The sequence below is a fragment of the Stomoxys calcitrans genome, chromosome 1 (assembly GCF_963082655.1).
Source record: "Stomoxys calcitrans chromosome 1, idStoCalc2.1, whole genome shotgun sequence".
Classification (NCBI taxonomy): domain Eukaryota; kingdom Metazoa; phylum Arthropoda; class Insecta; order Diptera; family Muscidae; genus Stomoxys; species Stomoxys calcitrans.
In genome coordinates this window covers 224,212,035-224,225,034 of record NC_081552.1, presented here as the reverse complement: position 1 = coordinate 224,225,034, position 13,000 = coordinate 224,212,035, and the positions used below count along the sequence as shown (strand labels likewise).

The following is a 13,000-nucleotide window of genomic DNA, read 5'->3' as shown; positions in this document are numbered from 1 at the left end:
GTAGGGGCGCAAGCCACCGTAGCGCAGAGGTTAGCATGTCCGCCTATGACGCTGAACGCCTGGGTTCGAATCCTGGCGAGACCATCAGAAAAAAATTTCAACGGTGGTTTTTCCCTCCTAATACTGGCAACATTTGTGAGGTACCATGCCATGTAAAGCTTCTCTCTAAAGTGGCGTCGCACTGCGGCACGCCGTTCGGACTCGGCTATAAAAAGGAGGCCCCTTATCATTGAACTTAAAACTTGAATCGGACTGCATTCATTGATATGTGAGAAGTTTGCCCCTGTTCCTTAGTGGAATGTTGAAGGGCAAAATTTGCATTTGCAAGGGCTCAAGAAATCAAATCGAGAGATTGTTTCAAATCATGTTCTTGACCGATTTGGACCGTACTTACATAGTTGTTGGAATTCATAACAAAACACTATTTGCCAAATTTCAGTCAAATCGGACAAAAATTGTGGCTTCCAGGAGTTCAAATATTCAAATCAAGAGATCGGTTTATTTGGGAGCTATGTCAGGTTCTCGACCGATTTGCAACGTACTTGATACAATTGTCGGAAATCATAAAGGAACACTATGTGCAAAATTTCAGACAAATCAAATGAAAATTGCGGCTTCCAGGGACTCAAGAAGTCAAATCGGGAGATCGGTTTATATGGGAGCTATATCCAAATCTGAACCGATATAGCCCACTGGTTTGCAAGTAGGCTATATCGGTTCAGATTTGGATATATCTCCCATATAAACCGATCTCCTAACAACCTACATCAATATTTAGTAAGTATATGTGCAAAATTTCAAGCGGCTAGCTTTACGCGTTCGAGCGCTTTCGTGATTTCGATAGACGGACAGACGAACGGGCATAGCTAGTTCGACTCAGAATGTCGAGACGATCAAGTACTCGAGGTGTTAAAAACGGAATGACTAGATTAGTATACCCCCATTCTATGGTGGTGGGTATAAAAATATTATTACTCTTTTCGAAGAATGTCCTGACTTAAGCTTTGGACTCCCCGATTTCCTGCTTTTGGCATCTGACAAGCCTGGCTAACAGGCGATCTACGAAATCTTCCAACATGATCTGCAAACTGTCCCATAAATTGTCATCTAAATCGCTACATGTTCGACAGAAGTGCAATTTACAATAAAATAAAATAAAAAAATTATTTACAGGATTTAAAAAAAACGCGAAAACAAATGCTTACCATATTTAGAAGATTGTTCATCTATTGTTTCCATGTTGATGAAATTTTTGTTTTTAATGTCTATTTATCCACAATGAAAGGTTTCGGGGAAGCGCTTGCTTGTCAAGCTTCAATTTCCTTTGAAAAATAACAATTTGCAACAACACTCACACACAAACACTGCTCACAGAGCTCACACTGAATTGTGTTCAGTAAAAAAAAAAACGCTGTCTTTAATGATAGCAGCAGCCTTTTCAAAAGATATCCAATTGATCCAAAAAATGAGTTAAAATGCGCAAACTTTTTTGCCTATAGCTCTGTGCATCTTTTGCCACTAGGCAACAAACAAGGGCTCACTTTTTTCCTTCTTACTATTCCATTGCACTACGCACTTTACAGAATGCTCAAAAATAATTGCACTTATACACCAGCAATTGTATATATATACTAAGCAATTGTATATATTTCTGTTTTCACAGATTTCTATAGGAATGTATCCTTGATTAAATAAGATATGTGTATATACTCTAGGTGATGATGATTATGGCAGGCAGGTACGACGATGCTACAATAAAATCTTTCTCTATCGGATAATTTCTTTATGCCACCGCTCACAGAAGAATGTCATCCATTGTTGTTGTGTGCCCGATAAATTCAAGGACGACGCGGCTAACTTTGAGTTACAATTGTCGCATGTATTCACAATATATACATATCGGCACACCTTTTTCTCTTGAATATAAAATTCTCGCGGCACTTAAATTTATTTACTTTCTATTAACTACTTCATAATTCTTTTTTTAAATTTCTAAGCATTTCAATTTTAATCCACCACTTTTTTCTTTTGTATCTTTGCGTTTTCCCGATCAGCAGAGTGCGACGGCGGCGAGGTTATTTTGCTGGCGCGGCTAAATAAAAATTGAATTCAACGATCGTTTTTGGCTGTGCAGTTGTTGTTGCGCTGTCTGTCAAACATAAGCGATATGCGATGTTTAGCACAGCTGACTTGTATCGACAGCCAACTCTGTGCTATAACATGCAAACACATCTCTGGCTGTGGCGTTGCCAATTCATAGATAGTTACAACCAATAATGGACATGTTTTTCATATTCAGGGTTATTCAAAAAAAAAAATACTTTAAATAAATATTTAATTTGGTTATAGAATTCTTATATTGCTTATCAAATATAAAAGCTTGAGCTTGATTGTCATTTGTGTTTTCATTATCATCGATTTATATTCAATTGGTAGACTTTTGTGATTGGCAAAGCGCAAAATGAAAAAATTAAACAGCGCCCATGGCGGATTTAAAAAGGTGGTCTCACGCGAACAGCTGCTAACAACCGGCCAGGTTTGACGGTATTAAGGTGACAGATTGTTGTTTGCATTCCCTTTGTTCTTATCTTCTTTCTCGCATATTATCTGCTCATGGACATATTCACACACTCACACAAATTTTGTTCTGTGTGTTGGCAAAACGTAGATCAGCTTTTTGTGGTTGTTGTATAAATGAGACCACCTTTAATTGTTTCGCTATAAACAGGGCCAGTGATTACATAAGGTTTCATACCTTTTAACAACTTTGAACGGTTATTTAAAAATCTACCTCTATGTTTACACTGACTGAATTTTATCTATAGCTTGTTTCTGATTTCTTGGCGTATAGTTGACTTACTTTATGGTTTCGGCTGCAGGTCAATTAAAACAAAGAGTTTTATGGTGCTGTTTCAATTTATTTCCGATATTTCGGTTGACTTCGACTTACCGTTTTCACAGGCTATTTTTTAACCAAAATACAACAATAAACAATTACGTAAAATAAATCACAATGAAAATAACTAAAATGTTTACGTTTTAATTGAAAATTTACATTCGATGCGCTGCTCTTCGTCTCACTATCGGTTGTCAACTGATTTTCTCTTTCTATGTTTATTGACGACGTGTCGATGTACCCTTGCACAACTTTCAACGTCTTTCTTGTAATTTATTCTCTCGTCAGGAGGAATATCAATAATGTGCAGCATTTTAAGAGTGAATCTGCGTTTGTAATGATTCTCCTGAGTGAGAATCTGTGATACCAAAACACAACGTGCAAAATTACAGCCTCTTAATAAGTCGATACCCAAGATCGGTTTATATAACAGCTAAATAAGGTTATGAACCGATTTTTACCATACTTAGCACAGTTGTTGGAAGTGATATTGAAACACTACGTGCAAAATTTCAGTCAAATCGGATAAGAATTGCGCCCTCTAGAGGCTTAAGAAGTCAAGTCCCATGATCGGTTTATATGGCAACTATATCAAAACAAAGACCGATTTGGCCCATTTACAATCCCAACCGACCTACACTAATAAGAAGTATTTGTGTAAAATTTCATGAGGCTAGCTTTACTCTTTCAAAGTTAGCGCACTTTCGACAGACAGACGGACGGACGGACATGACTAGTTAGACTTAAAATGTCACGACGATCAAGAATTTATATACTTTATGGTCTCTTAGACGCATATTTCGAGGTGTTACAAACAGAATGACGAAATTAGTGTAACCCATCCTATGGTGAAGGGTATAAAAATGCTATTTAAAAAATGTCCGCATATTAGGCTTAACGCCTGGATACAAATCCCGGCTAGATAATCAGAACGTTATTTTTAGTGGCACCGAAAAATTGTCAGTAAGCGGCGCATCGTTCGATTCCACGTGTCATAACAAAGTCCCTTATCATTGAGCTAAAACTTGAATCGGCACTCATTGTTAAGAGAGAAGTATCCCTAGTCCCTTATTGTTTGCAATTGTTTAGTTGTTGTTTTTGTAGTAGTGTGTTACACTGAGCGACAGCCCGGTTATCATGAGATTTTGCAATAATTTAGTAATAATCCCTTGCTTACTTTGCTTCAATCACCTGTAGTTTTATTTCATCACCTTTCATTGTTGTCCATTTAAATTTTCAAATTTTTGTTTCCGTTATTTAAGCCATACGGTGACGTTTAGCAAAATACCATATACACGTTGGCAACGCTACTCATTTCATCCATCTATCAATCCATGACAATCCATCTGTCAATACAACAACAAAACATTACGTACTCTACAATTGTCACAAATACACAAATTATTATTAATTTTCTGCAAATTCGTGTAAAATTTAATCCATTTTCGCCTCTACTATAGTACCGTTATCTTATTATCTGGCACTCACATTATTGGTTAACGGTTTTTGCTATTTCAAAAATATACACAAATATGTTGGACCCCAGTCAACAACAGCAGCAGCATCATGCAGCCAATAACATAAAGTCTTCATTTAGTGTCACTGAAGAAAATCGTCATTATTTAAAAGTTTTCATTCAAACTTATCACAATCTTCCCATTTTATGGGATACCACATTGCGTGACTACACCAACCGAGATAAAAGGGCAGAGGCATATCAACAGTTGGTACCCATTTATAAGTATTTAAAGCGAGATGCCAATTTGCAAGATGTAAAAAAGAAAATAAACACCTTAAGGACTAACTATCGCAAAGAGTTAAAGATAATTGAAAGTGCACGTAGACAAGGTACCACTTACCAGCCAAGGTGTTGGACCTTTTATGAGTTGGATTTTTTGAGGAATGCTGAAAAATTTCTGGCCGTTGATCCCAACTACATAAAGAGTGAGACCTCCAATTCTTCCGCATCTTCGGCGTTTGGCATATTCAATGAAGCCACGCATCAGGGGAACTTCTTGGAAATATCACCTTATGGATTTCGCATGAATAATGGTGGCTCTCCACCACCTAGCATAACACAAATGTTTCAAAAGTCATTTGGACAGAGTGGCAGTAATAATGCATCACCACAAAAGGCACCAGGCGGCAATCTAAATAACTCGTTAAACCCTTTGAACGTGGGTATGACCAATGAAATGGGAAATAGTGGCAACAACTTAAATGAATATGGACAACAAATGCAGCAGCATCATCAACAACAATCGCCGCATAATCAACAACAGCCATCACCAAGTTCGGAGATTAATAAACGCCAGAGAACATCTATGAATACATTTAACCCCACCACAAATAATGCATCTGCCTCCACCTGCAATTGTCTATCATCTCAGTATCCCGAGGAAGAATCCCTAACACGTACATGGGCTTATAAGCTAAAACGTTTGCCACGCGACCAGCGGCTATTCGCTGAAAAGTTCATAAATGATATTCTCTTTGAGGCCGAGTCGGGTACTTTGCATCGCGGCTCCATGCAAATCAATGCGTTTGAGCCATATGTGCGTTTTGAAGAATCCCAGGGAGATGACAATACAAGTAGTACCAGTGCTCATGATAAATCTCAAAGCCCTCAAGTTCCTCTGTCCCATGGACATTCGACTAATTCTCAGTCACATGATATGGCTGACATCAAGAGTGGCATTGACATTCATGATAATGCAGCTGTGCCACCAAGTGTAGATAACGAAAACAGTGGCAGTAAAGGTACAAATGCAGAATTTAATAATAGCTATACCTAAGAGTAAAGTGTTGTGTAATAATTGTTCTGGAAGCTCAACTAAGATATGGGCTAGTAAATATGTTTTTAATGTCATGAAATGTAAAAAAAGAGTTGTTGCATAAAAATGAAGCTATTTTAATAGTATTCTCGTACATATGTATATAAATGTTATAATAAAAGTTGTAAATATTATTCATATGAATCATAATTACGAAACAAGTTTTCATTTAATCAAGTAGTGTAGAAGTAGCTCTCAGTTATGGTCTTGGTCGGTTTTAACTTGACAAGGGGATTTCAAAGGATACATCCTAGAGAGTTGCCTTTGTCCATTTATATCGTATAGAATTAACCCTTTAAACAACCAAAGCTGTTGAGGAAGTGATAGAGAAGATTTTAATTATGACTGCAAAAACTGCAGTTACTCATTGGGTAAGGGCAGAGACTTGGAACAACACACTGAGTTAACCCAGAAAGATTGTCTACATGTCTGTGCGTAGACATGATTGTCTAGCAATCTGTGCAAAAGCCGATGTTTTTACGCCATTACAGCATTAGCTGGTACAATTCGATATGTTTTGTCGTAATCCCTATTGCGACTATGGTGCGGATAGGCAATGGAGCCCTCCATATGATGGCGGAACCCTACATTGCTACCAATAGGCTAACACAAAACATCCACTGATTATACCCTACACCACCACTGTGGTACAGGGTATTATAACTTTGTGCATTTTTTTGCAACGCTTAGAAGAGGAAGAGCTAGACCCATCGATTAGTATGCCGATCAGCTTAGAATCACTTCCTAATTCAATTTAGCTATGTCCGTCCGTCGGTCTGTCTGTCCAAGTATTCTTGTAGTCAAGGTACAGGTCGAATTTCTTGTCCGATTTTCATAAAATTCTGCACAAGTCACTTTTTGGGTCCAAGGACGAACGCTGTTGATTTTGAAAAAAATGGTACAGATTAAGGTATAGCTCCCATATATATTTTTTCATCCGATATGCCCTTTTAAAGCCGTAGAAGCGACAATTTCGGTCTGATTTGGTATTAGGTGCTTTTTTTGACATTCAAATATGTGTGCAAAATTTCATCAAAATTAGATCAGATTTAGATATAGCTCCCATATATATATTTCATCCGATTTGAGCCTTTAGACGATCTTTACCAAATTTGGCATGAAGTGCTTTTTGTGACATCCCAATATGTGTGTAATATTTCATCAGAATCGGCTCAGATTTAGATATAGCTTCCATGTATATATTTCATCCGATATGGCCTTATTGACTGCAGTCGCCACAATTTCGGTTTGATCTTTATAAAATTTAGCATGAGATGTTTTATTTAACGTCCTAACACGTGTGCTAAATTTCATTAAAGTCGAGCCAGATTTATATTTATCTCCAATAAGTCTGTAGTAGCGACCATTTAAGTCATATCGAAAAAAACCTTTAAGTCCTATCGAAAAGGTTCTATTCAGTTTTTCAATAGGTATGCGTAGAGAAGGGAGATGGGTAAAAAGCCAAAAGGTATTTAACCGGTAAATTGGGTAATTACCCGGGTATTTACTCATTTATACCCAAAATCTGGGTATTTATAATTTTGTAGATATCTTGAGTATAAAAATGTTTTTCAAACAATTTTTGCTGATCTCATAAAATCGGTATTCAACAAAAGGGTTAAGAGGGGTACCAGAACTCGCCGTGCAAAATTTCATCGAAATAGGATGAAAAATGCTCCTTTCATAGGCTCATTACACTATATCGGGAGATCGGTCTATATGGCAGCTATATCCAAATATGGTCCGGTTTGGACCATAGGTTAGGGGTCAACCAATCTTGGTAGACCCCTAACCAAGAATGGGTAGGGGTCTACCAGAATACACTGTGCCAAATTTTATCGAATTCGGGTAATAAATGGATCTTTTATGGACTGAATAACCTATATCGGGAGATCGGGCGGTTGGTCTATAGGGCAGCTATATCCATAGTCCGATCTGAACCACACTTCACAGAAATGGGTAGGGGTCTACCGGTCTATATAGCTATATATAACTAAAATCCGATTTTATGAGATCAGAAGATCAGGTTTAAATACAAAGAATATGAAATCATCAAAAATTGTTTGAAAAATATTTTAAAAATATGAGCAAGCTCGTTCCGGCCAAAGGGTGGTGGCCATTGGCCATTGCTTCCTTGCGGTTTCAGATCACACTTTTCTTTTTGCAGAAACAAGGTAAATATTCATCTAACGATGAATGCCTTCCATATATTTGGTTGCAAACTTCTTGATCGGTGGACCACCATGCGGCCTGTACGATATTGAAATCCAGTGCTGCCAACTATCATGTTTTTATTGTGGCGAAGTTCATTTTTCCATTTTCGGATAATCGGGCAAAACATATTCTCCCTACATATCTCGGCAGTCTCCTAGTACGATTTAAATGCCATGTCCATGCCCGGTACGGGATAGCTGTGAGCACCACACAGGCTGGAACAATGAGGTCCTATCCGTGTGGTGTGCATTGCTGTCGCGAGAAGCGTTCCTGTGAGCCACCGGGCGCGTCCACAGGTTGCGGATAGTGGAATGCTCAACGGCTGCAACGGCAGTCCCGAACTATCAGCGGTATCGAGCGGAGAGTCTCAGTGAGAAGCCGGACGGCACCGGCACTTGCACAAATACTGAGTGCCTATGGTGCTCGATATGACAAGGCGAGTTATTGGCGCCTTTAATTAACCAATGGCCGGCCACCTTGTGCTCGCGGCGATCGAGCTTGTTCACACTGGAGTTTGACGAAGATCGCCACCTTCACATGAAAATATGGTTAGGCTCTCCTGTCTTTAACTTTAAGAGCTGGGGACGAAATAATGCATAAGCGATCCGAGTACGTTTTCATATCAAATGAAATTTCATCTCGTATTTAATGAATGTTATACCACTTTGTACAAAGTTGAATGTCAAATTGTCGGTTTAAATATTCACGTTCTTAAAGTTTAATAATTATCTTTCAATTAAGGCATATGTAGGTACAAAACTCAAAATTGAAAGATTTCGAATGGTTTTACTCATTCATGTAAATAGCTCATGTTTTACCGCTTTTATCGATGGGCCGGATATTGGACAAAGGGTACGTAGTGTGTGGACAGACTGAGACCAATTCATTGTTTTTCGTAGCATAATTCGGTTCTCCTTTGCGTTAAATTTTGATCCTTCGCTCGTACAGTCAATCTAGAAAAGACAGTCTAAAAAATTTAAAAATGTTGTATGAATTTTATCGTTTAATAAATAAATTATGGTTAGTAAAAGTAATTGGCCTTTTGATAAAAATAAGTGTTTAAAAATTTTATAAAACATATTTGAGACTGATAATACAATAGAAATAATTAAATAACACAACGGCATCTAAAATGTATATTATAACATTAAAATAAGGAACTAAGTAAACTCTTAATGTACTAAAGTATTCATATAGTCTTGTTTAAAATTTGATCTTGTGATACTTTTATATGAGAAACAACAGACATGAAATTTAAAATATTACTTTGTTTCTGGTGGCTTATTTGAAAATGCCTAAACTTCTGTCTTACCAGCTTTTGTTGGCTGTCTTTTTTTTGAAGTTCAACAAGTCATAGCGCAAAAATAATTACATTTTATATTCCAGTATTTGGAGCTCAACATAATTGCTATTTGGTATATTATATTGTTATCTTTTGTTCCCATATTTTGGTACTGTTCACTGGTCAATTGACTCGTTGATAACTGGCCACACCGCGTGCAAACCACACAAAAGGGGAGGCAGCAGCAAACATTAAACCAGCACCTATCATAGGTCTATGCAAGATCCATGCCACAGCGGCAATCACTAAGGCCATAGAAAGTGAAAGTAAAACATTTGTACCCACTGGAAATCGGGGATCTGGGGCAAGAGATGACAAAAATTGTACTCGAGATACTGGAATTCCAAAAAACGGCATATATGTAATTTTTAACTTAAACAAAATGATATCCTACTTACAAATTAGATGCAATAGTGTCGATGTACATGTTACACCGAAGAACACCAAAACCCAACCCATAAAACGGAAACCCCACGTGGTTAGACGTTGAGCATGATGTTCCTTCTTGAACACTTCAGTCAATGATAGTTCACCAGGATAGACTAGTAAAATTTTAACACCACGACTTGTAGTGTAGGGTTCTATTTTATTCTTAGCCAGTCTGCCCACTATCGTATACTGAAATCGAATACTTTTAGTTTCAAAAATTCAAAAAGCTGTTGAACGAATACTCACCATCTCACCTTCCATGCCAGCAAACGAAAATAGAAGACGTATATCTCCTATCTCGGGATTAAAAATGTCATTTGTATGGTAATATAAGCCCAAGTGTAATTTAATCGTAGGATCTTCAGGTCTGGTGTCAGATGTTAATTCCACATAGTTGTTAAATTTGTTCTTGATATCACTGCCCAACTCGAAACGTCCAATGTAGACAGCATCAGCTGTTTGCGTTGCAGACTCGATGGGAAATTGGCGGGGATTTTGATGGCCAGTTTGTATATAAAACGAACGAGAGTCTATGACATGATCACGCCAATCACGTGTATAATAATAGGTACGATCCTCTGTGTGTACTGAAGCTACACTTTCACCATAGTTATGTTCCCTGCGAATAGTAATACACATACACACATGCATAAATTTTCATTATAAACTTGCTAAATAAACCTTCGAATACCTACACTGTTTCCTCAACCCATTGGTACATTTGAACACGCCGTTTTAATTTTACGGCCAATACTTGTATATTATAATCGGGTTCCGTTAAGGGTTCGCCCACAATGAGTGGTCCGGTGATATGTACAATACGATCATTATATATAGGTTCTATATCATCGGCATTTGTCTCCAGGGTCACAGCATCATCTAATGCTTCGTCCAATGACATAATCGTATGGACTGCTCTTCCCTGACGACGAACAAAGTTCAAATTTTAGACTGATTTCACAAAAGTTATTTTTATAAAATCTTACCTCATTCCAAAATAAAACACCGGCTCCGCCAAGAAAAAGTATGAGACCAAATGTGGCAATCAGCCAACAAGAACGATATGCCTCCGCCAAAGACATAGTTACTTATCTAATTATGGATGTAGCTCTACCAAAAGATATTCATTGCGCTCAAGTTGTGAAATCTAATTTATATTTTTTCCTAACAGTTTCCAAAATGCTGTTTTCTTCAAATCAAGAATAATAATCAGCTGTTTTTCAGCCTTGCTGGGATCTGGGATATCATATAACTGTACATCCCAAAGGGTTGCCAATGTTTTGCTGAAAAGAACTTTTCATTGTGTTTCATTGTGGCCGAACTCTAAACATACTGGACACAGAGCGCTGCGATTGCGGCGAGATACAATCTATCGATCACCTGACATTTCAATGCCCGAGAATTAACCAACGGCAAAGAGACCTTCTCAATTAGACCCTGATGAGCCATGGTATCGGAGGACGAACCATCATTGACATTCTCAGGAAAGACAAACACAAAGTCTATGTACACCTATACAAATTGTATGTCGACAACATTTTGATATAAACATATAAGTTCACACAGCTAGCATATTCCATAAGAGTGACAGTATAAACTAAAAGCCTGGTTATGCTCTCGTTATTGTAGAACAAATGTAAAAAGGCAATTATGCTCATTACAAAATGTAGCATTTGTCATTTCAAACAAAACAATTTTATTGACAAAAAAAGACTTAAAGGTGAGGGAGGGTCTGACGTCTAAGAACTCCAGACAAACCTCAAGGGCACAACAGGCATACCTTAAGCGCAGGTCGGAGATGACGGCCCTCCACGCAGTAATGCGAGAAGACGAGACGTCTCTCTAACTGAAGGAGTACGCGATGGCGGCCTTCCTGAATTTTAACAAAGAGGAGATGGGTCGACTGTCACCGCTCTGTGCCATACGGGGATCCACTCGAGTTTCTCCCTGCGATCGAACTGTATGCTACTTGACAGCACAATCAACGCGAACCTCGCAGATAGTGAGGTTAGAAGGCGGGTGATAATGGGAACGGGTGGGGAGGTTCTCGCCAATTCAATGGAACAAATTTTTGTTGGGTCTAAACAGGGAAGGCGTGAGAATGATCGCGATGCTAGGTATGCAACATATCAAGGTCTATATTCCGAACTGTACCATCTGGAGGAGACAGAATACGGCCAATGTTCCATTCAGGATACTATGGATGAGTCGAGTAGACTAAGGAGGGTTTCAGAATTTCGGGATTCGCTTTCCTGGGAGGGAGGAAGTCAATACCGAGAATGATACCTCGATCTTTATAGATGACTCTAAAATTGGGATAGGGACTGGATTGGGGCTGTACTACGACACACACAACATTTCAAGCAGAGCTCTGTGTCATAATGACACAGAAATTCTGGGAGGGAATTTACAGTTTTCGAAATCAGTATATATGGCGGCCTTAAGGCCGTGGGTTCTAGTACAGTGAGGTCGAAGTGTGTCGCGGAGTATGTGGAGTCCCTGAATAGACTCCATACACCAGAGCCGCATTGACGATTACCCCCTACTCTCTTCTTCTAATTTCTTCTTGTCACATATTTCTCACTTTTTTATTTCTTTTCCACCACGGGTCAGACTAAAAAAAAACAAAAAAATCATAGAACAGGAGAATAGAAGTTTTCTAAATATACATTTTTCGTTTTAAAATTTGTTCAAACTTCAAATTTTATCAGCTGACACGAAAACGGAACGTAAAATGTTGTTTTTACTGAATTTTACATTCCGGTTACGGTAGACAGACGTTCGGTTATCATTTGTATGTGTATTCATAAGCTGAAACCAAACAGCTGACACGTTTTCCTACATTTACGGTATGTTTACGAAAGCATAACCTGTTGCAGGCCACCCTAATGTGTTGGTGGCAGGGAAAGATGACCCCGATTGCATGAGGGGGTGGGGGGGTACGGTGTGATGGTGGTTATGGTTATTTCCATGATCGGCTGGTTCGATGCACGCCACCACCGATATCCAAAAGTTGACGGTTTCGCCGATAGGGAGATATTCCCAGATGAAGAACACACGTTTTCTTTTAAAGATTTAATTTTTAATTCTGGTGTGTTCTGCAGTGGGCTTCTGGTGGATGGATCGTGGTATCGTGGTGGTGGCGTGCGAGTGAATGGGGATGTGCGTAAAGTTGGCTGCGAACATCATGCCGATCGAAGCCAGGGTTGGTTAACAATTAGTGAATTACGTGATGATACGCTAGGTACGTTGGCGTAGGGCGTAATGAGTGATTTTGTGAATTCA

At 38.5% G+C, this 13,000-nt stretch overlaps 3 protein-coding genes across 6 annotated transcripts in view; 1 reads left to right on the top strand and 2 right to left on the bottom strand.

The window, feature by feature from the left end:
* LOC106082944 (protein ECT2) overlaps positions 1-2,105 on the bottom strand; it is a 105,229-nt gene extending 103,124 nt beyond the window's left edge. For 2 of the 3 annotated variants that reach the window (XM_013245709.2, XM_013245710.2), the window contains exon 1: positions 1,206-2,105. In XM_013245709.2, coding sequence (XP_013101163.1) covers positions 1,206-1,239 — 34 coding nt within the window. In that variant the 5' untranslated portion in view covers positions 1,240-2,105. The remainder of the gene's footprint in view (positions 1-1,205) is intronic. The other variant, XM_013245711.2, reaches the window with a different exon arrangement.
* Positions 2,106-4,271: 2,166 nt separating this feature from the next.
* LOC106082932 (uncharacterized) lies at positions 4,272-5,808 on the top strand. The gene has a single exon (XM_013245692.2). The coding sequence runs from the start codon at positions 4,429-4,431 to the stop codon at positions 5,689-5,691; it is 1,263 nt and encodes a 420-aa protein (XP_013101146.2). The 5' UTR covers positions 4,272-4,428; the 3' UTR covers positions 5,692-5,808.
* A 2,618-nt stretch (positions 5,809-8,426) lies between these two features.
* LOC106082930 (transmembrane protein 43 homolog) lies at positions 8,427-11,011 on the bottom strand. Of its 2 annotated transcripts, XR_001220572.2 has the most exons (6): positions 10,702-11,011; positions 10,411-10,637; positions 9,962-10,334; positions 9,685-9,904; positions 9,317-9,621; positions 8,427-8,911 (listed from the first exon to the last, which is right to left on the bottom strand). XR_001220572.2 is itself a non-coding variant. In XM_013245690.2 (5 exons), exons 1-5 carry the CDS (start codon positions 10,795-10,797, stop codon positions 9,410-9,412), a joined length of 1,128 nt encoding a protein of 375 aa, XP_013101144.1. In that variant the 5' UTR covers positions 10,798-11,011; the 3' UTR covers positions 9,313-9,409. The 2 variants fall into 2 exon arrangements, 1 of the variants encoding a protein (XP_013101144.1); XM_013245690.2 differs by lacking the exon at positions 8,427-8,911 and having other exon boundaries at positions 9,313-9,621.
* Between the last annotated feature and the right edge of the window lie 1,989 nt (positions 11,012-13,000).